The 26,242-nt window shown below is 43.9% G+C and overlaps 1 protein-coding gene across 1 annotated transcript; it reads right to left on the bottom strand.

Annotated features, from left to right (window-relative positions):
* Positions 1-22,622, bottom strand: LOC147748221 (keratin, type II cytoskeletal 6A-like). Its single transcript, XM_086959144.1, has 9 exons — positions 21,923-22,622; positions 21,033-21,250; positions 19,571-19,631; positions 18,524-18,619; positions 17,024-17,188; positions 3,337-3,462; positions 2,312-2,532; positions 1,474-1,508; positions 1-1,372 (listed from the first exon to the last, which is right to left on the bottom strand). Exons 1-9 carry the CDS (start codon positions 22,517-22,519, stop codon positions 1,026-1,028), a joined length of 1,866 nt encoding a protein of 621 aa, XP_086815270.1. The 5' UTR covers positions 22,520-22,622; the 3' UTR covers positions 1-1,025.
* Positions 22,623-26,242: the final 3,620 nt, after the last annotated feature.

The raw sequence follows: 26,242 nt of genomic DNA, 5'->3' as shown, positions 1-26,242 counted from the left end.
GCAGAGGCAAGTGCTACCTTTATTAGGGTTCATTTTTTTGATTCTGTTCATGTTATCTCTCTTTTACATACACTTGCGGGGAAAAATATTTGCCATGGTGGAAATGGTCGATTTTAAGACAGGAATATGTGTTTGGCCTGCAAGGTCAAGGACTGGATCTCACGGTTCATCAAGAATTAATTTTTTGCCTTTGCTTTAAAATATTATTTGCGAATTCCATGAAATTATTTGGGTTACTGTAATGACAGCTTGGCCTCAGGAGATGATTTCTGGGAACCCTTTTAATCCGTTTTCTGATATGTGCAAAGTACAACACAACTCGTTAGACAACAACTTGATAACACATAATTTTGTGGCATGTATAGTTTAATAGATGTTTGCTAGGTAGAGAAAGCGTCCCAACAAGAAATCCAAACACAGACAGGGGTTTAGAGTCGGTAACAGGTAGAACAATACAAGAATGTCGAGTTGGCGGTGTTATACAGTCCAAGCAATGGCAGACAGTGCATACAGAGTGGGTGCAGGTGGTGGTGTACAGTACAAATATGGCTTTGGCATACACTACACAACAGGTTAAACGACCTGCTCAATAGAACTGACATTGACACACCCTGGGTGACAAGATATGACGCTGAGGGCGTGAAGATTACTATCCTAGCATCGAGTGACATCTACAGCGACCTAAGAAGAAGATTCTGCAAAGGAGACCAAGACCTGGCAGCATAAACCATATTTCTGTAAACTATAGTTTTGCTCCAGGAGTCGAGTTCGTGTTTTCTTCTCCAGGGCAGGGTCTGTTAGGTTGACTTTAAAGTTCTGAATTGTACAGTTCAATCTGGTAGGCATGGCGTCAGGTTCTAAACATTGTATCACCTTGCAGCTGAAGCCGGTTTAAAATGGGAATTTACAGGCATGTGTTCTGAGTTTTCGGTCAGGAGGGAGGGAGAGAGGATTGTATGTGGTGAGGCCATAAGACAGTGAGCACATTTCAATCAGTTGATGAGCAGCCATTCCGCACTTTACATTTAATGTCTACTTTGCCTTGAAGTACTGTGTGAGGTTGTTTGGACAATTACCCCAGAGCTGCTTCTGCCTCCTCCACCTGCTCCACCAATACTTCCTCCACCTCCAGAGCCATATCGACTGCCACCGCCGAACGAGGCACTGCTGCCTCCCATACCATATCCTCCACCGCCTCCCGCACCAAACCCGCTGCCACTGCTGAACCCACCACTGCTGCCTCCCATACCATATCCTCCACCGCCTCCCGCACCAAACCCGCTGCCACCACCAAATCCACCGCCTCCTGCGGCAAATCCTCCACCGCCTCCTCCTCCACCAGAGCTGTAATTTCCACCGCTGCTGACCACAGCTGTAAGAAAAAGCACATCAGAATTAGATTTGAGCATTTCTGCAAACCTACAACAGAATGTACAAAATGCAGCATTGCTCCTGAACAGTTGAGATACTTACAGATGCTCACTGCATTCTGAATTTCTCCAGTCATCCTGTAGGAGAAAGATAAGAACATTGGTGAGAACAGGAGGTTGAGCACACAGACCTTCGAGGAACATCTTTTTGCTTGTGTGTTTTTTGTTATATAATGTCCAAAGTCCACAGCATAGAGCACAGTAAGGTGATTGACGAAGTATCATTCAATTGTTGCTATTGTTACAGGGACTGTCACATGCTTTGAGATATGGCGCAGTAGGCTAACCCAACATCACAGTGTGCACCTACATCTGACATAGGCCAGTAGATATTTCTTTGAGTTTGAATGTGAACGGTGCAGAATTTAGGCCTGAAGAACGAGAGTTAAATCATAGGTACATTTAAATGAAAAATACATTTTCTGTTTATTCAGAGTTCTTTCTGTGAATCCCTTAAACAATGTTTTTTCATACTTTGCTCCAATTTATTATCTGATTTTTCATTTCGTTGACCCAGATATTGAGCCCCCTCTGCCATGTCAGCCATTCACTGGTATTTCTTTTGTAGTTCTCAGAAGTTTGCTTGAATTATACCCGTGGGTGAGATCCTCTGACCCCTCATTCAGGGAGGATTAGTGACTTATGCACATGTATGTTCATGCATTCTTCTTGGTAGTTCCTTGCTATTAATCGTGTGCCTGCTTGAAAACCTCTGGGCGCTGACTATTGATCACATGTGAAATGAACAAGCATAAAACCGATCTGGTGCACATGTGTGGCTTTCATATGTTACTTAACCTTAAACATAATTTCCGTAAGCACTACAAACATCTCAAAATACAATTAGATTGATCACTTCCACATTGTTACAATTCACTCACCTGTGTTCTTCGCCCTCCAGCAGGGTCATATAGGTTGCAATTTCAATGTCCAGGGCTAGCTTAACGCTCATCAGCTCCTGGTACTCCTTCAGCTGGCGCGCCATCTCCTCCTTGGCCTTCTGGAGCGCTTTCTCCAGCTCTGCCAACTTTGCCCTGGCATCCTTCAGGGCAAGCTCACCGCGGTCTTCAGCCTCGGCGATACTAGTCTGCAGTTTGGCACACTGTAAGAAATAAACATTAGTTAGCGTAGTTTGACTTTTAATGTTATTAAGTTGCTACCTCCTTCACCACTTATATCTGGTTAGTGTCATTCCTGGATACCTAGGATTCAGTACACGGTGCAGTCATTGTCTTCTCTTGAAAATCCTGCCTCTTTGAGGCATTCATTGTATGATCAGCCAGGGCTTTGCACATCTGATATCCTCATCTTCCCTCCACTGGATGAACTTCTCTCAATCATAGCTCTAAAACTCTTACCCATGGATAAATAACACTACTGCTCTTAATCCGGCATAATAGTAACTAGAAGGGCTCACTCTTGATAATTCATCCTTAATACATGCTTCTTTACCCACCACTCTGGGGTCTTTGCTCATGAATATTCAATACTCATTTTATATACTTAATGGACTTATTTCTAGTTGTTTATTGAGCTCAATCGTTTGACTGTCTCTTCTTTTGTTGCCATTCCACAGGTGTTAATGAAACAGTCAAGCTTGACCCGATACAACGATTGTGTTATCATACAGATATTGACTTTAGATATCAGAAGTGTTGCGGCCACTTGACAAACTCAATGAGACTATCCCAATATATTTTTTTACTTATATTCAAGTAAGCCCTCTTGCACATTTGAGGCCGTGGAACACCATTCCCTTTTTGAGATGTGCCCCAATGGTTGTACAAGAAAAACCCTCCTGTGCTTGAGCATGCAGCACAATCAGTGGAGGCTGCCTTCTTCTCCATCAAAGGTTCTGTGGACCACTAAAAATAGGTACATGTGATAATAGCTACGCAAGACGTACCTGTTTTTTCACACTGTCAATCTCTGACTTCAGCCTCTGTATTGCCCGGTTTAGCTCAGAAATCTCTTGTTTACTGCTCTTCAGATGGTCCCCATGCTGACCAGCGGATGCCTGAAGCTGTTGAAACTGAAGGACACAGAAATGGAAAAAGAGAACTTATATAAAAGCGGTTATTTTGTTTTTAAAGAATCACATTTTGCCGCTTAATGTTCTCTGGTGTAGTTTCTTCAGCTCACAACCTATTCTGAAGCCTTCTTGTGCTTATGGAATAACATGCAGCTCCAGAATACCCATGATCCTCTTCATCCCGGACTCTGACACACTTGATCCCGAGTATCAACTTCCGATCACTGCCCAAACACCATGCCGAGGTACTCGACCTCCTCCAGGATCGATCACCTGAGGTCCTTTTCCTAACGGAAACCTGGCTCTCCAAGACCTCTGTGGCCATAGCGGCCCTTGCCCTCCCCACAGGTTTTGTCATATGCAGTCTCAATAGAACAGGGGGGAGAGGAGGCCGCATAGCGATAGTCTATAAAACCATCCACACCTCCAGCTTCACTCCCCAAGATCTACCAGATTGTGCAAGTGCGCTTTTTAAAATTGCACTAAGTGCAAACTTTACCTTTTCTGGCCTACTAATCTATCGCCCACCCGGTTTATCTAACATTTTTAGGGAAGCCCTGGCAAATACCACCTCAGTACTTGCTCTCCAGTCGGCTAACTTCAATATTATCGGTGACTTGAATCTTCACATGGCGATGCTAGAATCCCCGGACATCCTTAGCTTCCTAGGGGACCTAGCAGCCTGCCAGCTGATCCAATTGGTCCCCGGCGCTACGCACAGTGCCAGGCATCTCCTCGATCCTGTTTTTCTAACCTTGAGTCGCTGGAAGTTTTAACACCCCTCCCCATGATCTGGACAGATCAATCTCTCATTCTAATGCAGCTAACACTGGCCGACCTAAGTCCCAGTCAAATCAGAACCCCTCACTGAAATGGCCTTGGCATAAATTTGACCAGGAGGTCTTCCTCACAGCCCTGAAAACAAAACCACCTGATAGAGCCATTAACATGGAAGAGGCTGATGCAGTCTTTCATAGGTGGGTAACCCAAGCACTAGATACTTGCATTCCTCTCAAACTCACACACTCTAAAGGTGCGCGGGCTAATACCTGGTTCAACGAGGAGCTGACCCTAGCCAGGAAGAACTGCAAAGTTGTAGAAAGAGCATGGAAGCATTCATATGACCTCCAGGCTAAACTACAATATAGATCCGCTATTAAATCTTACCACAAACTAGTGCGTAAAACTAGGGCAGCTCACTACTCTACCCTGATCACCACCAGCACTAATCGCAGCAAAACCATTTTCTCTCTTCTAAAGGATCTGGCCACCCATCCCTTGGCATCAGTCAGTATTATATCCTCCAGCCAACAATGCGAAGAGCTGGCGAACTTCTTCCTTGAGAAGGTGGAGGGTATTTATCATAACTTCGATCATACTGTAACCCCAGCCACCATTATGAGGAATACCTACACCTGCTCTGAGACTGTTTCTCTTACATCACTACCCATCATTCTCCTCAAAGATCTGGAAGAATTAGTGATCAAAATTTAATCAGGGTCCCCAGAGGACCCCCTAAGACCAGACGCTTTCAGGAAAGCCCAACAGGTCCTCCTACCGAAATGTCTGGATCTACTCAATCTATCCCTCACCTCGGCAGTGTTCTCAAAATCTTGGAAACACGCAAAAGTGGTCCCATTACTCAAAAAACCTTCACTTGATACTACCAAGTCAGAGAACTATCGTCCAATTTCTCTGCTTCCATTTCTGTCCAAAATCCTGGAAGCCTTAGTGAATTCGACATTAACTCTCTTCTTGGAAGTTAATCATATACTTGATAGCTCCTAAAATGGCTTCTGACCACGCTATAGTACTGAGTCTGCACTGCTGACGGTGGTAGAGCAATTGTGATCTGCTGCAAATGCCAGCAGGACCTCAGCTTTGGTCCTGCTGGATCCCAGCCAGAAAAGAGCAACATTTAAAGAAAACATACTGGCCATTGCAGAGTGGATGACGGCTAACTTCCTGCAGCTGAACTCTGCAAAATATGAGATCCTTCTGATTGGCAAAGATTCCCATCTCTGGAACAATGAATGGTGGCCTCCAGCTCATGGAGCGCCCCCGGCATCCAAGCCTGCTGGGAAAAAACCGGGCTTTACGCTTGACAAAGATCTTACATTCGATACGCACGCCAAATCAGTGGCAGGGAAATGCTTTGGGCTGCTACGCGGCCTTAAACCGATACTTGGGTTGTTCAATGCCCAAATGCGGCAGCTGATCATCCAAGCCTACATATTGGCCCGATTGGATTACTGTAATGTGCTTCTCCTTGACTCTAATAAGTCTGTGCTGAACCGACTGCAGCGGGTCTAGAACGCTCCAGCACGCGCCATTTTTGCCATCCCTAAGTACAGCCAAGTTTCTAATCTCCTTTTCCGCCTGCACTGGCTTCCCCTTGCACACTGTGCCTACTTTAAGGCGCTCTGCACTGTGCACAAGATTTTGACCGGCACTGGCCCAGACATTCTGAGCAACTTGTGCACCCTCAGCGTGCGCTGCGTTCGGCAAATCTTATCCTCGCATAAATTCCACGCATTCGAAGGACCAGATCTGGCAGTCGTTCCTTCAGGCGACTGGCCCCTGCCTTATGGAACTCCCTTCCCCTACACATCCACAGCATTTCTGAACGCCAGGTCTTTAGACGATCTGTGAAGACTTGGCTTCACTCTCAACTCTAATCCCTCCTCTGTTCCCCACTTTGCCTTGCTTCAGCGCTGGGACGCCTTATTGCCGAGGCAGCCATGCGCTTTACAAGTGTTGTAATCTAATCTAATCTAATCTTCAAGCTCTGGCAGTATGGGCCTCAGAGACCTACATCTGGGTCATCACTGTGATATTTGTGTCTCTCTTTGAGGCTGGAAGCCTCGTATTTGCTGTTTGACTGGCCCTGGAAGCTTAAATGCAAAGGCAGAGTCTGTTGAGCGTGACTGCGGTACTGTGTTGGAAGTTGGAGACTTCTGTCAATAAGCATTTCATGAATGATGTAGGTGCATTTATCAACAAGTAGTAACAAGGCATTGAAAGATGCATGGCACTGTTGATGTGTAAGGCATGGCTTTGAACTGGAATTAAGAAGTAACAATCATTTGCAATGCAATAGGTTTCACATTTGCGAGAGTTTGAGCTATTGGCATTGTAAATCAAAATGCCTTTTAATTATGTGTTTTGAAAACCTGCAAGCGATGCGTAAACACTCACTTTGTACTTATAGTCTTTGCTTATAAAAAGCAAAGCTGGCTGTAAATGGGGTACAACGGGGTGTTCTCCAGACTCGGGATGAGGTGCACTGTCACAGTTGTTTGGAGGATCTAGTAACAAAAGAGCTGTTGGCACAGCAGATAATGATTGAGAAGCACCAGTAGAGATCTTTGCCAGTTCACTATTGATAGAGATGGACTAGCAGATCTGCAAGCATGTGGCCTTTTTGGAATAAATGAATGCACTGCAGTCAGGGTTTGAAATGCACTGGCAGAGTTGTGTGTGCTCTGAATTAACCCGTAGCTTCTATTTTAACTTATCCATACTCAATGACAAATAGCGTTGCATCTGCATGTGGTCTTGTTGAACCTGTTAACACACTGATAATTAACATTGGTATAATATATAACAATTTTAGGTTACATCACTCAAGCATGCAGAGTTTGAAGATAGGCTAGTCTCCCACACTTGAGGGCTTGTGGGAAGCCCATCAGAGTCATGTCTAGGGGAGTGGACGGACCAGCTCTAGAAAGTAAACAGGTGTTGTGTGCTGTGATAGGCTGTGGTGAAGTAACAATGAACTGCAATCCCAGGCTTGGAAGTGTTTGTGTACACTCCCATCATTATTGTTTAATGAAATATTAGCAGCAAGCGGGCAGCCTCACCAACCCCGCCGCTTTATTAACGAAAGTGGCTCATCTTTGCAATAGGTTTAATACAGAAAATACTTTTCGGCATCTTTGTTACTAGGCATGTTCTATTCATGATAAAACAGCCGCTGAAGACCCGAGAGAAATGTGTCCTGACAGAAAGGTAGGGTACATTAGTGCCATGGTAACGTGGAGCAGGGAGATCCCCGGGTGTGGAGGGAGGAGGTTGGGCAGAACAGTGAATGCTGTGGGAGGGAAGAGCAGTAAAGATTGAAGACGCGTTACTGCCTTATTAAGAGAAAGGCTGCAGCCATTCTGAAAGTGAAAGCTCAGTATGGATCACATGATGTTTTCGTTAAGGGGGCGGTGGAAGCGAGGAGAGGCACTCATACGAGAGGTTCTCTACAAAAAAAAAACATTTGTTTGTTAAAGTGAAAACAGTGAGCCTCGTCAAAAGAAAGGAGTGTGATCGCCATTTAAGTGAAAGCGGGCATTTGGCTGTTTTACCCCCCCCCCAACCCCCCCCCCCAAAATGTTTTTTTGTTAAAGTGAATATGGCAAGCTGTGTCTAAAGAAAGGGGCGTGACAGCCATTAAAGTGAAAGTGCACCATGGTGCGCTTTAAAAAAACAAAAAGAAGACTTTGTTTGTTACAGTAAATATGGCCAGCCTATATTAAGAAAGACGCACAGCCGCAATGCAGCCCTCTCAGGTTAAAAAAACAAAAAAGAGGTTGCTGGAGAGGATGACCTGCCTGCAATGGCAGGCAGGAGAAGTCATTTAAGAAAATAGTGCCCACAGACTGTTAAAAAAACCTGCAGAGTAACTACACAAGTAAAAGGGCAAGTCCTCATGAGAGGTTACAAAAGTAGAAAAGGTGGTACTTAGGAGGGACTACTAAACCTATTCACGAATCAAAAGCAACCACTTAGAAAGGACAGTAACAGGAGCCAATTGAAAAGATGGGCAGGAAAAGGGGCGGAGCTTCAAGTCCATAACTGAACACAGCATGTCTCAAAGAGACAGCGCAGGCGCTTCCTACGCGAGACCTAAAAAAAAAGGCACAGACCCAAAGCAAGCATAGTGAATACCCTACTATTGGGTTCAAAGACAGCTTATCCCTTTGAAATTTTGCAAACACGAACACTTCGATTGAAAATGGAGGACTGTAATCTTTCACACCAAAAATATATGTGTTGTATTGCTTTGATTATATTCACCAGTGTTTTTCTCTTTGGAATAAGAGAAAAAAAACAACAGAAGCAATAAGAGTGCAATGATTTGAAGTTCATGCCCACAACCTGGGGGTACTCTGGTGGTATGTTGACCTAGTAATATCACAGATACACAGGCTAAACAGTCCAGGGCCACAAAGGGTTTCAGATTGGACAGCAAAAGTCATTGGCTCAGGGTAGCTGGGTACCAAATGACATGCTAGCCAGCCTCATGTGGCAGGTCACAGGGTAAAATGAGGAAACAGAGTAAAGCACTAAAAGGTTGTACAAAGAGGGGTATGTTGGCCAGATTTAATCAATACCATTTCACAGCCCGGCTCTGTCACACATGAAGGGTATGAGGTTCTCAGCAGATGTTGATGAACAACTTTGTCTGACATGGTCAAAGTTTCAACATCTTGGCTTCTTTTCAAGGTGAAGGATACATCAGGGTGAAGCTATATCCAGGCTCTCAGTAGCAATGCAGGGCTCCTGTGCTGACTGAAAATGTCTATGTTGAGCAGGGGCAGCAGCAGCAGGGCAGGCAAGACTTTAAGCAGGGCCTTGGCTTAGCCCCATCCAGAAAAAGAGGACAACACACCCTCTCCTCAATTTGATTCAGGTCAGTATAAAAAGCCAACAAACAGGTCAAGACCAACAAATGTTCAAAGAGCTGACAGGCAGGTCCAGGTATATTTACAATGGTGGGCAGGTGGTAGCATCTAAATGCCCAATCACTGCCCAGTGCATTCTACAATCCCAAAAATCTAACCAATCAGGCTATGGTCACATTGTCCTCTGCAGAGAAGGACCTGGGATAGCAGGTATATCCTTTCACATGTAGAGGCTCCGGGAGACCCCTTATGGGGCTTTGCCAGCAGAAAGCTATGTGTATTCCCTCCAGACTACCTCAAAGTAAGATCAGGATTATAGAACACTAACTAACTCCTTCTGGAAGGCACCTGGAAATCATTAAACTGGCCCAGAGGTTGCTGAAGCTTGGTTCCGCCCCTGCAGTGTGTCTCCAGTTATTAACGGGATCAGAAGTAGTCCCTTGAATACTGTTCATTACGTGGGTGAAATACCACATATTTACCAAATCCGCAAATTTTTTCCAATTTGCACAACCTGAAGTATAACATTATTTTAGCAACCCAGAAGGTTGCTGAGGGATGTATGATGGTACAACGCGGTATATAACACCGCTGTACCATCACAACGCAGCTTTTACAACGCAAGTCATTACCACGACTTACGCTGTAGGGTGCTGGACGAATAGTATGATTTACTATTCTAACACCAGCCTACGTACAGTAGGGAAGGTGTTGGAATAGTAAATCACACTATTCCTCAGTCTAGAGTGCCCTCCAGCGCAAGTCGTGGTAACGACTTGCGTTCTAAAGTACGCATTGTAATGGTACTGCGGTGTTATGACCGCGTCATAATGGTTGTTTCAACTGCTGAGAGATATTTTCTGCTCGAACCAGTCTTCTGCACTGCCTCGAGTATCCTTTGTAGTCAAGATATGACCTCTCATAGAAAAATCATGCATGATGCCGAGCCAAAACCTCCTACACAATTTACCTAATTTCTCAGAATTTTTCCCAAACTGTGTACATTTCAGTTAAGGGAAAATTACACAAATTACCACGGGCCCAACAAGGCACTTGTTTCTTTCTTTCGCTCTACACTTAAATTTGCTGTTAGATGTTCTCTTCTCTTCCACCGGTTTAAGCCTCTGTATCACAATAGACTCTTCCAATCTTGACAGTGGTGTAAAGGCCTATTTTAACTGAAGTGGAATTGAAAAAATAGACTTTGCTACACATCAATGAAGAGCATACTCTCCTTTCTTTATTGCTTCTGATTTAAAAAAAATGTCATATGACACAATACAGAACTCTGATAGTGTTCTTGTCTTGGCTGCGCTCCTCCCAGGCAGAAACAGATCTTCACAAATAAAACATAAAACTGCTAAGAATCTGCACAATGACTCAACCAGAGAGTTACAGTGATGACAGGGACTTTTTCTTTCATAGGTGAATGAAATGTTCATTTGAAAAAGGCTTTAAAAGCTAGTTTGTGAGCTAGACCATGTTGTTAGGTATGATGTGCTTGATGTTTGCACCATTCACATCAATCATATTGCATCACGCTGCAGTGACGGTCCAGCCAGCTACACTACACTTGTCATGCCACGCGATACAAACATCACATACATACATACATCGTTGAAGGGCCTTTGGGTCAGTCTCTTTCTTTTGCTCTAGAGCCTTGACCAATTGGCTTGAGGCTCAGTCAGTCACTTCTTGAATCATGTCATAGGAATAGTTTATTCTCACAATTTCTTCATGGGCTATTTGGGTGTGTCCTTCCGCCGCCATTAGAATAATTGAGGGAGTATTTGATGTAAAATCAATTGGTAAAGTGCCTAGTAGCACTGGGGAAACAACCGTTTTGCTGTATTTTCTATAACATCTATTTTTTAGATGCCTTTGTCTTTGCTCACTCCCCAGTGCTGCTGGTCAAACAAGCATTGCCAAAGTGATTAGTTTTGTATGACTGCGGCCGAATCCAAATGCCATACGAATCTCAAACCTATTGGCTTTACCAATGCGTGTTTCTCATGATGTCTACGAGGACAGAAGTCACGTAAAATGTTCCTCTAATCGGCATCCCACTTCATGTTTTGTGATATTCTGTGATGCTATTCTTGAGCAGAGGGTGGTGTGATATGACATCCTCAGTGTGTTAATAAATGATTTTCAACCCTGAAAAGGCCTGCTTTTTTTTTCGTCACAGAATGTTGGTAAGTATGGGCCACGGAAAGCACCCCCCTGTTGTTGTAGCTGCACAGTTTTGTCACCTAGGCATGTGCATGTGGCACATCAGGGGCTTCTCTTCGACAAACCGAGCTACAAAAATGAAAGTCAGAGTTGGCATCTGTACACAACGTGATGAAATAAAGACTCCCGTCGCAGAGATTGCACAGGAGTGTTAGTAAGCAAGCCCAATGACGAAGCATGTCACAATTTTGTGAGTGAGGGCAGTTTTTTCCCATTGAGCACGTGTCACTTTCTTAAGACACTTTCCTACGGTGTGTTATAGTTCTTGATTGGGGAGGTCGGAGTAGGGATGTTACCTCTCCCTCTTTCTGGTTGAGTGATTTATAGCATAGAATTAATACACAGAAGTATATTGCCTTTAAAGAAATACATTGAAAGGGATTTCAAGGCTCAGCATTCAATAATACGTATTGATTTGCATAAGCAGAGTTTTGGGAGTTTTGGTCTGCCAGACACATAACAACAGCATGAAGAAATGGAAGGTGCATTAGTATCACCTACTTTTGGGGCTTGGCGATTGCATAAGCAACACTTTGGAAGACGCAGGATGGCATAAAGATGGCTTTGAAGGGTTCATTACTGCTATCTATTCCTCCTGCATATGCATTATGGTGCGGGACTATGTTTTGAGAGCAGTGTCACTTTGCACCAATAGATGCTCCGTGTGTTTAGAGGCTAGATTACTTTATGATGTCCATTTGCTGATTCAAAGTCAGTAGGATCCCAAAAAGAGGATTGAAATCTAACTTTTTTCTCTATATATCTGTCCCCAAGAGGGTGGAAGTTATTGCAGCACTTCATGTCTGGTTAAACGGATCTGTGGTAACCAATGGAGGTTGACGTCTTATAAACGATGGACAGTCATTTTTGTGGTTAATACAAAATAAATATGATCAGTATTCTAAGTCGAAAAAGGACAATTTACGCAACTGAGGTGTCAGATCACTATGAATGCTCAAGGTTATAACCATATTTGTGAATGTCCCCCAATGGTTGGTTTACAAGATGGTCTTTAAACCCTCCTTTGGAGAGAACAGCCACTGGAGTCACCAGAAAGCACTCCATTATTCTCTAATTCAGGTCACTGTTTTCACAGATGGTTGGGATTCTTCTACCGCATTGTTCATGGACCAGAAACCTCTCCTCTTCCTGAACTGTTTTCTGGAAACAACTGTGTGTCACATTGTGCGCGCACATCCCTCAGTACATTCATCACTGCCCTGTGCCCAGGATAGTTTGCGACTCCTTCCTCATTCACTATTGGTCAGGATTGAAAGACTGGCACTATGTCAGAATACTGATAGCAAAAATACCATCTGACATATATATTGTGACCTAAATATCGAGCAGATTTTCTGTTATTAACTTCAGTAGGCCAATATATTTGTCAGATGATATTTAGGCCTCAGTGGGCCAGTGATATACCTGCCAACTGAACATCGTTGCTAGTTTGGGGGTTTTCATGCTTTTCCAACGTGGAGTTTCTTAGTTTACTTGCCTTCTGCACATATCTGGAAACCAGTTTCAAGCTGTGAAAGCTTTTCAAGTGGTGGTAATTCTTAGCTGATCGACATTTGGTGTCCACCATCTGCTTTGGTGACACAGATGCCACATATTACGTAAATAAGCAAAGTGGTGTCCTATTGCACTCCATATAGTATAATGCCACATAAATGAAGAAGGGAACCCTAGCAATCACATGCATGCACATTGTTGTTTTCCATCTTTCCTGAAGTGAAAAGGTCCAAGCATACTTGCAATGGTGCATCATGCTATGCATGAATGACGGCTCAACCCATTGTCTCTTAATAGATCTTTGGCATAAGGGCACATTCACCGATCAGGCTTTTTGCTAAAGGACTCAACTCAAAATGGCATCTGATCATTTCCTGGACTGACAGTTGTCTGCGATCCCATGTGAATTATTTCTCACTGAAGCAAATGTACTGTCACACCAATGGAGCAGCAAACCCCAACCACTTCCTCAACTCATAGCATCATATTCGGTTTTTAATATTCTAGATTATGTAGGTCTATACTCTTTGAAGTTAAGCTTGGAGGTAATTTGTGCAGGCACAGAAAATCCTGCTAGAAGCTCATATTAGCAAAATTGTCTCATGTTGTGCTTATGGGTGCTGGAGAACCACGATGAGCCCAATTGTATTTTGGTTAATAGTATTCTGTCCGTAATTATTCTTTACCATGGGGAAACCGGAATTCACCTTTACCTATACAAGCAAAACCTGTAATTAGGGCTTCAAAGAACTATCTGGATAAGTTAATTTTTCTAAGGAGAGTTAAAATACCACGTTTATAAACTGGTTTACATATTCACACCTGTCAAGGAACGTTCTCTACAATGGCATTTTAATTTCCTTTTAACTGCACTGATCAATAAAGTTCTCCAGTTAATGATTTTTTGTAAACATAAGTTTGCCACTTAAAAGTGGTTTTGTTTATGGTGATAGCATCAGATTGGAGCGACAATGGAAACCAAGCTTTATCTATTTCAATCATAGCCACACACTTTCTTTCACAAGGTGGAACTGTGCAGAAACACTTAGTTTATTCCATAGCTTTGCTTGGATTTCCACCGAAATCAAGAGACCATATTATGCCTGTCATTTTCTAAAACCTAAATCAGTTGGGCTGAGAGAGAAGGTGCTTGATAATCTTGATGTCAAAACAAATAACATTAAATGCTTTCTGCATTACTTTATTACCAATTTCTCCAAATTCACAGAGATATTTAGTAGTATGAAAAGGGGATGCTTTCATAGATGCAATTGGCGGTAAACTCAGCTCTGCGGGTTGAGGTTTGCCACTCCATGCTCCACTTGGAACGTGGAGTTCAACAAAAACTCTGCCAACCCGCCAGCGGAGCGGAGTTTACCAGCACTCTCACCCCTAGTTTCTGCAATCCTGCTGTATGGGACTTATTTGAGGCAACAATAGGAGTTCTTGGCCCACAAGGACCCTCAGCAGCTAAGGGTGCTTCATCCCCAACCAGTAGTGAGCCAGGAGGCCCCTTTACAGAGTAGTTGATAAAGAGAGCAGGACCTCTGATGACGTTTCAGTAATCCCGTTGTGGAGGACTTACTTGGGGCAACAATAGAGGTTCTTGGCTCCCAATGACCCTTGACGGCCAAGCTGATTTCATCCACCATTCAGCAGTGCCCTAGGAGGCCACTTTGCAGAGAGGTTGAGAAAGGGGACAGGGCCTCCAATGAAGTCTCAGCATTCCTGCTATGGGGACTTACTTGTGGCAACAATGGGGGTTCTTGCCCCCAACCTCCACCAACAGCTAAGGAGACTTCATCCCCCTACCAATAGAGCACCAGAAGCTTCTTTGCAGAGTGGTTGAGAAAGGGGGCAGGGCTTCCAATGACGTCTCATTAATACCGCTGTGGTGGAATTATTTGTGGCAACAATAGGGGTTCTTGGCTTACAGCGACCCTTCAGCAGGTAAGGGGAATTCATCCCCCAAGCAGTGGTACGCCAGGAGGCCCCTTTGCGGAGTGGTTGAGAACGGAGCAGGGTCTACGACAACTTATCAGCAATCCCGCTGTGGGGAGACTTACTAGGTCACAACAATAGGGGTTCTTGGTCCCAAACCACCCCCAGCAGCTAAGGGGACTTTATCCCCCTATCAGTAGTGCACCCGAAGGCCCCTTTGCAGAGTGGCTGAGAACGGGAGAGGCGTCTCCGACAATGTCTCAGCAATCCCGTTGTGCAGGGTTTCTTGGCCCTCAACGACCTTCTACAGCAAAAGGGACTTAATTCCCAAACCAGTAGTGCACCAGAAGGCCCCTTTGCTGAGTGGTTGAGAAAGAGGGTGTGGCCTCTGATGATGTCTCAACAATCCAGCTGTGGGTGACTTACTTGTGGAAACAATAGGGGTTCTTGGCCCCTAACAACTCTTAGCTGCCAAGGGAATTTCATCTACCAACCAGTACTGTTCCTGAAGGCCCGTTTGCAGAATGATGGAGAAAGGGGAGTGGCCTCAGATGAGGTCTCAGCAATCCCGCTGTAGGGGGATTTCTTGTGACAACAATAGGGGTTCTTGGCTTACAGCGACCCTTCAGCAGGTAAGGGGAAATCATCCCCCAAGCAGTGGTACGCCAGGAGGCCCCTTTGCGGAGTGGTTGAGAACGGAGCAGGGTCTACGACAGCTTATCAGCAATCCCGCTGTGGGGGGACTTACTAGGTCACAACAATAGGGGTTCTTGGTCCCAAACCACCCCCAGCAGCTAAGGAGACTTTATCCCCCTATCAGTAGTGCACCCGAAGGCCCCTTTGCAGAGTGGCTGAGAACGGGAGAGGAGTCTCCGACAATGTCTCAGCAATCCCGTTGTGCAGGGTTTCTTGGCCCTCAACGACCTTCTGCAGCAAAAGGGACTTAATTCCAAACCAGTAGTGCACCAGAAGGCCCCTTTGCTGAGTGGTTGAGAAAGAGGGTGTGGTCTGCGATGATGTCTCAACAATCCAGCTGTGGGTGACTTACTTGTGGAAACAATAGGGGTTCTTGGCCCCTAACAACTCTTAGCTGCCAAGGGAATTTCATCTACCAACCAGTAGTGTTCCTGGAGGCCCCTTTGCAGACTGATGGAGAAAGGGGAGTGGCCTCAGATGAGGTATCAGCAATCCCGCTGTAGGGGGATTTCTTGTGGCAACTATAGGTTTTCTTGGCCCTCAACAAACCTCGACAGCCAAGGGGACTTTATTAGGGGTGGTCGAGCAATACTCCATCTGCTCACAGAACTCTGCGGAATTTGGCAGAGTTTTTCGGCAACTCTACGGAATTCCACAGAGTGAAACTCTGCGAGCTCTGCCCAGGCCTAATTCATAGTTCACATACTTTAGCTTTTGAGGGCACATCCCATTAAGTCAAAGTCAGAGCCCTACTAGAATATTAGAGAATGATGTAAATGTATTGCCTTTTCTATGATATTGCAGAATGGTGAAGTCTTAAATGACCTATAATCATATTATGTGTTGAACATGAATATGTTCCCCCCTTAGAAGTTTTTAAGATATTTGTTATTGAACTGGTGCCCATCAGATAAATCATGAAACACTAACTAGGTTACATGTTGACTGTTTCCCTTGTGCTTTATGATGAACCCAGCTGGCTACCATCCATGTGAATGCTTGCCATTCCCAATGGGTCACAAATTGTGACCTGCCTCATGAATATTAATGAGGCAGGTGCCTTGCGACCCATTTAAGAATTGCAAACAGTGTCTCAGATACTGCTGTACATTCCGTTTTGCGGGTCGCATATTGTGAGTCTCAAAATATTGCAATTTGAGCCTCGCAAAATGGAATGGTCATACAACTGGCCTTAAGTCCTGAGAAAAACATGTTATACTCATAGATATATTTTCTTTTTATGGTCTATTGTAAAGAACCCATTGCACAGCTGAGTGTTTTACAACTGTGAACCCTGAAATATCTCATTCCAGCATTTAAGACATATAAAACTTGGAAGATAGTCCACCACCTTAAGTAATGTTGCGCCATGTCATGTTATGTTGTCAATATTGTAAATTGTGGAATCAATATATTGTTTATGTGCCAGGCAGAAGGTGCTATCTTCTCCTAGATTCATTGATGCCTCCTATCCCCCTGGTGCCAGGTAACGTGTCACATACCTTGTTTGCGTAGGCAGCCTCTGCTTCAGCTTGGCTCCTCCTGGCGATTTCTTCATACTGAGCTTTGGCACCAGAGATGAGGCTTTCCAGATCCAGCTCTCGGTTATTGTCCATAGACAAGATGACCGACGTGTCCGACATCTGTCCTTGGAGCTCTGCAAGTTCCTGCAAGTAAAGTGGCACAGCACTGAGCAGATGTTATGCTACACCTTGATTCACCCCCTTCTGCTGTCCTTGGGACTGCTCATCTTGCACTCTCTGTTTTTCGTCCATCGAAGGCACAGACACTGCACCTTTTATGTTACTCGTCCCTTCTAGGCCTTGAAGAGGTTTGTTGCACACACACTTCATATTGTACAGTAATAAATGCCTCTCCCTTTTCCGGATTTAGCAGCTGCCAGGCACAATGATGCACACACACATGGACTTGATGCACCACAGACTTTTAGGACTACAAAGAGGCAAAGGGGAGAGAGGACAAAGTGCCACCGTATGTTTAAATATAAGTACACAAGGATTCAACAGTGGGCCATGCAACTGTGCCGAAGGTTATATGAACATATCTCTTTTTTGGACCACTGATGGCTGGATGCGCATTTGCTCTCTTTGATTACAAACAATTGGTTCTATAGGAGATGGATGTCCTGCTACTATCTTTGATGGATGAATCTAAGTCTTGTAGGTGCTCCATCTTCCCTTGCCCTCTTTCATTAGGGATTATCAGTGCTGCAAGAGCTACAAGTTTCTCTGTGCTTATTGACAATGTGTGATTCGGTACTTAACAGGTGAATGTACCTTGTCTTGGTGATAAGGGAGTCTCAGTGCTGTAGGAGCTGGACAGGCCTCGGCCCTCTTTCATGTTGGGTACTCAGATTTATAGCAATCTAATGTTCTGCTCCATCTTAAATTAAAGGCTCAGTCTTAGAGAAGGAGGCGTGTCTGCCTTCCTGAATAGGGAGTGGTCAGATCTGTAGGAGTTAGATGCTCCTCTACCCTCTTGGATTAGAGGTTCTCAGTTCTATAGTGCCTGACGTTACGTTGCCCGAATTGATATGGTCGCACTAATCTTTATGAGAGATAAATTCTCCTCTTTCCTCTTTGACTGGGGGGGTGCAGCAATGGGGTGGCATATCCTTTTTCCCCAGGTTTTTTCGTGCTTTGTTGTGTAGGAGCTGGAATTTACTCTTCCCTCTCTGATTAAGGAAATGGATGTTTCTTTCCCATCTTGGATTAGTGAGGCTCACATTTTAAAGCAGTTGGATATTTCACTGCCCCATCGATTGGGTCGACATTCATATAGGACTTGAATGTTTTTATGCCTCTATGACTAGGGGATGCTCAGTTACAGAGGAGCAGACTGGTATCTGAACACATTATGTTAGAATATGTAAGACTGTATGTTTTGTAATTAATCCCTAAAATAAGCCATTTCATGACTATTCCCTCTGAAGAAGAGGGTGCTGATGGTGAACTTCCGAGTGAAAGGGACTGTGTACTCACCATTTCGTATAGATGCCTGAGGAAATCGATCTCATCAGTCAGAGAATCCACTTTAGCCTCCAGCTCCACTTTCTGCATGTAGGCAGCGTCAACATCCTGAGAAACGAATCACAAGTCGTTAACAGTGCATAAGATGGTGGATCCCTTAGATTGCAACTTGGTGGCTTTTACAGGCTATTTAAACTTCTTCAGCAACATCGAGAGGCTTTCCTTTAATCACTTCCAGGAAAACAGCTCAAACCTCTCTGCTCGGGTGACTTCTCTATGCTGCTCACGCTCAGGTACTGCCTCATGCAATGACACTGACCTCGTGGTCCCCATATTTCTCTATCCCCACTGAGTCATTATTAATCTTCCCCTTCCTGTGTATTTTCACTTCTGTTTTTGATTCTGAAGCCGCAGCTGTTGTTGAACCTCCATGGCTTTAAGTGCTGTTTTTCCCTTCTACGGTTCCTGTTCTCCTCTCTACTGTCCTTCATCCTGGACACTGCCCAGATACTGCCCTCAAAGAAGGATAGGGGACACAGTGCACGCTCACGGATACTGAACAAGAAGAACAAACATCCCGATCAGTAGTGCAGACCCTGGGCCTCTGGGATCTCTGCCCGTGACATTACAACACAACATCAGAACATGTACATGGCAGACCCTGTGGGACCCCTGCACAGGACATCCCAACACAACTTTAGGAATATACATAGCAGCCCCGGTGCCTCTGGGACCCCTGCACATGACATCACAAGACAACCTCAGGACATGTACATGGCAGCCCCTGTGGGACCCCTGCACAGGACATCCCAACACAACTTTAAGAATATACATAGCAGCCCCTGTGCCTCTGGGACCCCTGCACATGACATCACAAGACAACCTCAGGACATGTACATGGCAGCCCCTGTGGGACCCGTGCACAGGATATCCCAACACAACTTTAGGAATATACATAGCAGCCCCTGTGCCTCTGGGACCCCTGCACATGACATCACAACATAATCTCAGTACATGTACATAGCAGCCCCTGTTTCTATTGTGTCTCAGACCACTGACCTTCTTCAGCACCACAAACTCGTTCTCTGCCGCTGTGCGCTTGTTGATCTCATCTTCGTATCTGTTGAAGTAAGATACGGATTAAGGATGGATACCTCATGGCAGAGTCTCAGCCAAAGCGCAAGACTCCTTGTGTTTGCATTTACTACAGCAGTTCATTTACTAGACCCCGTTCATGTGCACAATCCCAAACCTGACACCTTTTTATTTACTATATGTGTCTGATTACAAAGCAACTACACCCTGTCTGCATTAGATGCAACATCTTGCTTGTTTGTAGAATTTTAAATATGCCTTTAAAATTCCGCACACATTTGCACACCTGATTCTGAATAAGATCCGGGCTACACTGTAAAATGCAGCAACACTTGAAAGTCTGAGTTTATTAAATGCAACTTAAATCTACATATATCACCTACCTTATACATATATACCTTCCATGTACTTATGTATATTTATATGTATTACTTCTAATTCTGTATCCAATGCACTACCCTATATCGCACGCTATACCTCTCTCAATATATCTTCTACCTCCAGTCTCTGAGTCATCTCAAACCTCATTCTACTACTCCCTCCAATACATTAGCCTATTTCTCACCCCATACCTCTCTCAATATTTCCTCTACATCCCCTCTCTGACTCATCCCAACCCCCATACTACTACTATGAACGCCCAAAATAACCCTTCTAGACTATTCCCTCCTCTACCCTTCCTTGCATCATCTCATGCTCATTTTACCATTCAAATCTCCAAAACAAGCCTTTCTAAACCCTTCCCTTCGACTCCTCCACCTCCCCTTTACTCATTCCAAACCTCCTCCTACTGCTATGAGCTGCCAAAAAAATCCCCTCTTCTATCCCTCCACTATCCTTTTAAATACAACTAACAGACTAAGATGTCCACCACTCTAAATAATTTCATATTTCTCTATAATGATTCCCCTCTAGTCCTGTTTGGGTTCTGGAGTAGCGTGCTCACTGTCAAAAAGTGCTTGGACACCTCATCAAGGTTAGTAAGTGCTATATAAATGCAAACCTTTCCCAGTTCTATCCCGCCACTATCCTTTTGCAATCGAAATAATAAACACATATCCACCACTCAGGTTAATTTTATATCTCCCTATACTAATTCACCAATAATCCTCATTGGGGTCCAGAGTACTGTGCTACTTGCCGGTAAAAAGCACTTTGATGCCTCATTTGGGTGGTAAGTGCTATATAAATGCAAATACAATTACAAGCCATTTCCTGTTTATCTTTCCAGGGCACACCAGCCAGAAGCACTTTGTGTTTATTTCTGCTGCAAGGGCTGCACTTGGTGCTTGGCAATTATATCAGCTAGCAACATTTCTGGAATTCTAAGGAGAGATCCCTACATTGCTTGCACCCTAGGTTTCCACACTCAGCCTACCGCGCAGGCGAGCAGCACCCCTCCTCCTCCAGACAACCCCTCACATACTTGTTCTTGTAGTCCTCCACATGGTCCTGCATGCCCCGCAGCTCGTTATCCAGGCGGGATCTGTCCATGACCATCTTATCCAGATTTCTCCTCAGGTTATTAATGTACGCCTCGAAGAGGGGCTCAATGGTGTTCCTTTTGATCCCAGTTTGGCCATGTTCCTGCAAAAATTTCCACTTGGTCTCGAGCACCTGGTTCTGTTGCTCCAGGAATCGGACCTAAAAGTCATAAGAGAAACACCAGCTAAGTCTCTGTAGTAGATGCTTCACTTACCTGCATTTCATCCCTTTTGCTACCTTTTTTTACTCACTTTGGGAACACTTTGGGATGGAGAGAGTTTTCTCCAAACAATCACAAAAATTTGCTTGTTAATTTGTGACTATTTAATCTAGGTGTATAAATCAGTCATTAAGCCCTTTCAACATCTATCGAAACAGCAGCCTACCGCAGGACCTGTGAGCTTGTGAGTGGCAATGTGCCTGGAGATATTGTGACTGAACACAGTTTATTAAAACCCTCGTTGCATACACAACTACAAATTAGGCTATTTGTCAAGATCTTGCATTCCAGAATCGAGGCACAAGAACATGTTCACTATGCATCAGTCATTCACATCTTCTTAAAATTAAGTATTTGTAAATCCAGGAAGAGTTATTAATATTAACAGTCCTTATACAGTTTCAACGTTTTGTATCACTGATAGTAACGTTAGTCCTGTTGACTGCAAGTGCATTTGTATTTTTAATGCTATATGGAAAAATAAAGAAAACAATCAATCTTTGCAGTCTCTACCATCTAGAAAGAGCCTATTTCATTATTGTACATGATAGTGAATCACGAATAAAAAGATGTCTCTATAAAAAAAGAAGGAAAATAGGTTCTTGGCTTACCTTGTCAATGAATGAAGCAAATTTGTTATTAAGCGACTTGATTTGCTCCCTTTCCTCGCTTCGCACCTTGTTGATGGTAGGGTCAATGTCCACATTGATTGGTGTCAGGAGGCTCTGGTTAATGGTCACTTGTTGGATTCCACCAGGAGGACAAACTGGAAAAGCAGGAGGAGCACCTCCAAAACCTCCTCCACTGCCGAAACCACCTCCACCTCCAGCACCAAAACCTCCACCGCTGCCAAAACCACCTCCACCTCCAGCACCAAATCCACCACCGCCACCTCCACTACCATAGCTCCCAGCGCCTCCAGCGAAACCACCCCCACCCCGAACACTGCCTGTGCTGATGGAAATTCTTTTAGTGCCCCCTAGGTTATAGAGGCTTCTGCTGCCAAAACCACTTGCACCACCACCTCCACCTCCACCGCCACCACCAACACTAGTGCGCCCATAACCACCACTGCCTCCGCTTTGGGATACAGAAGAAGAGCTAAAGCTTACTCTTCCTCCTCCTCCACCTCCTCCTCCAACGGAGGCAGCACTGAAACCCTTGCCTCTTCCTCCAGACTGAGAGACTGAATATTGGGAGTAACTCATGGTGACTTCCTATAAGAGTAGCAGAAGCAAGGAATGATCAGAAAAGTTACAGTGCACGAGAGAGCCGAAAGGAAAGGAGACGGTGCCCCTTTGATTTTAAGAGATGCTGTCGCCTTTTATATGTTTTGGCAGGTAGGCTGGGCCACAGGCAGCTAAACAAGTCAATTTACTCATCAACAGGGGCTTGGCACATTTGGCATGCCTGGCAGCAACAATTCCTTCCCAACCTGTTTAATGGAGTGCTAAATGAAACACGCCTATCGCAGTTCGAGATTTAATAAAAGGGATTTGCTTGCAGGCTTCGGCATTGTGAAATACTTGCATCTACAATTCCTGCAGGGAGCGGGGTTCAGTTAAGGTATGCAAGAAAATGTAGATCTCTGGGCGACTGTTTTTCTTATAGATGTTATCAGCTGCGTCTGATGCAAGATTCATCTACACCTGTAGGGGCAGTTTTATCGTCTTTTTTTGTGTGCAACAACATTCGTAGTTAAATCTCTCTGCTTCAGAAAAACACAGTCCACATCGGTTTCGACAGCGGGTACTAAGTAGCTGCCAAAGATGCCCTTCATTGATATTTCAGAGAAATCTCCAGGAACAGCATAAATTTTAAACTCAAAAGAAAGATTGGCGAAGCACCGTGACTTTCTCATAGTCTGGTGTAGGAACTGTTCTTCTACAGGCTAGGTTCTTAACTGGGGATTGTATTGGCAATGGACTGTATTGTTCATAATTTGATGATGATGGGCTGTCAATGACCCGATCAGGTTGTCTGATCCCTGGTATCACTATTACTACGGTGCACCTGTGGAACCAACTGCCTTGGGACCTGGATGACTTGTAGCAGAGGAACCGGACTCCTGGAGAGTTCTTAAAATCCCTGCATGTCCAGAAAGTGCGCCTTGGAATCTTAACCTGCTGTTCTTTTCGGTATTTGTACAATGCTGTGCATGGTTAACAACTGGTTATGTGGTACTTTGGATGCGATTATATTAACCATGCACGGAACATAGGTTTCGACTTTGAAGCCAGACTCTCTTAATCCATTATATGAAACTTGCATTTCAAGCATCTGTGCTGTGTTTGACGTACGAGGAACAGGCGAATTGTGGTACTGTCTGGAAGTATGCCTGAGTGGAACAGGTTCATTCCTGTCATGGACTCATCGGCTTCAACCAGACCGTCTCTTATTCCTCTTACCACCACTGGGTGCACATTGCTGTGTGAATAAGGGAGGTGCCCGCTGTTGCACACACCCTTGTGCATCAAGCCTCGTTAGTTTTTATGCTCTAGCTTTAAGACTACCTTCTTACACAAAGCTGATTTCACGTTTTTAAAATTTTTAGTACTTGCAATTATATCTTTAGGGTTAAATGGCATGCCGGAGACCTAAGGTTCCTGAGCTATCACCCTTCTTCAGACATGCTGTATGTCGCTAGGATTGCTAGTTAGCAGCTTCACCCGAGCTTCACTCCAGAAGAAGGGATGAGCATCTACTTTGGGAAATATTTAGAATGACTACTGTAATTTCACCAAAGTCCTGGTGTAGCATAATAACAATACAGAATGTGACCTCACATTATCATTGACCACATAGTCGGTATACATATGTTTTTTGAAACAGCTTTTAACGTACTCTTAGGAACGGTTGATAATAGACATGCACAATGTGCAAATAAAAATGTAAATATAAGGATGCAGATTTATTTTTATGATCAGGGGTCAGATGCACAAAGGAGACTTAGCACATTTTGCATGGACAGATGCATAAATCCTTCATTGAGCAAATGAAATGCCCTCAGCGATGCATCCCCTGGCAACCTCTTCAATATTTCAAAGGTGACATATGGAAGAGAAATAAGCCTTTCAGGTTTAACTGATGTATCTGCCTGTTTTTTTACATAATGCAATAGCATTGCACCCCTGCCGTGTTATAGGGACAGAATGCCACTGTGATAGGTGCAGTGTGACAATGGCATTGGGGAAGCATGCTGTGGTGTCGGAGAATTACTGTGGCTATTAATTGACCAATTTACTAGGAGTAGTGGATGTGACATCAAACCCATTTACTATTAATTCACATGGTTAACCCATTGTTGTGCCCACAGTGCTTTTACACAATCTTTTTTGCTCTAAAGGGTATAGGGGATGGATAAGAGGTGCAATAAAGGAAAAAGTCAACGGGGCTCCCAGAGCCCAGGTCACTCTCTACTGTTTGCCAATACTTTCAGGACCCTTGAGACTAGGAGTAGTAAGGGCAGCCCAAAAGCAACAAGCATTTGCAATGCAATAGGTCTCGCATTAGGAAAGTTTGAGCTATTGGTATTGTAAATGACAATTTTTTTATTTATGTGATATTTTGAAAATAGCGAAATTAATAGCTTTGTCATTTACAATGCCAATACTTTTAACTTTTGCAAATGGGACACCTATAGCATTTGTAATGCAATATGTGTTGTATTTATGTGACTTAGAAGTATTGATATTACAAATACCAATTGTTTTTAATTTTTTTTAATAATTAATACTTGAATAAAAGTTGTAATTTATAATGGCAATAGCTTAAACTTTTGTAAATAACTTTTGTGAAGATTATGTTCAGTGTTTTTTATTGTGACGAAAATCCAAGAACAGAAGAGAAATATTAACATCTTTTTGTGACATTTCTAATAAAGCTTGAAACATTGAGAGAACATATGTGAACCAATTGTTGAATGGTTGCACAGACAGCGTTCAGTGATGCTGTGGTGGTGCATAGTGATGCTGTGGTGGTGCTGAGTGATGCGGAGTGATGCTGAGTGATGCAGTGGTGATGCAGTGGTGATGCAGTGGTGATGCAGTGGTGATGCTGTGGTGATGCGATAGAGTGTAATTATGTGGCGTGTAATTATATGGCACTGAGTGGTATTTGGAGTGAATGTTGCGTTGAGCACAGTGTAATTATGTAGCATATAATTACGTGGCACTGAGTGGTATTGTGTGGAGTGCATGTTGTATTCAGTAGAGATTAATTGTGTGGCGTGTAATTATGTGGCACTGAGTGGTATTTGGAGTGTTTGTTGCGTTGAGCGCTGTGTAATTATGTGGCGTGTAATTATATGGCACTGAGTGGTATTTGGAGTGTATGTTGCATTGAGTGCAGTGGTATTATGTGGAGTGTAATTATGTGGCACTGAGTGGTATGTGGAGATGTATGTTGCATTGAGTGCAGTGGTATTATGTGGAGTGTAATTATGTGGCACTGAGTGGTATTTGGAGTGTATGTTGCATTGAGTGCAGTGGTATTATGTGGAGTGTAATTATGTGGCACTGAGTGGTATTTGGAGTGTATATCGCATTGAGTGCAGTGTAATTATGTGGCGTGTAATTATGTGGCAGTGAGAGGTATTTGGAGTGTATGTTGCATTGAGCGCAGTGTAATGATGTTGTGTGTAATTATGTGGCACTGAGTGGTATTTGCAGTGTATGTTGCATTGAGTACAGTGTAATTTGTGGCGTGTAATTGTGTGGCACTCAGTGGTATTTGGAGTTTTTGTTGCGTTGAGCGCCGTGTAATTATGTGGCGTGTAATTATGTGGCACTGAGTGGTATTTGGAGTGTATGTTGCATTGAGTGCAGTGGTATTATGTGGCGTGTAATTATGTGGCACTGAGTGGTATTTGGAGTGTATATTGCATTGAGTGCAGTGTAATTATGTGGCGTGTAATTATGTGGCAGTGAGTG

Source organism: Lissotriton vulgaris, chromosome 1_1 (genome assembly GCF_964263255.1).
Source record: "Lissotriton vulgaris chromosome 1_1, aLisVul1.2, whole genome shotgun sequence".
Lineage (NCBI taxonomy): Eukaryota > Metazoa > Chordata > Amphibia > Caudata > Salamandridae > Lissotriton > Lissotriton vulgaris.
Note: the sequence above shows the minus strand (reverse complement) of the source record. Positions and strands in the feature narration are given on the sequence as shown.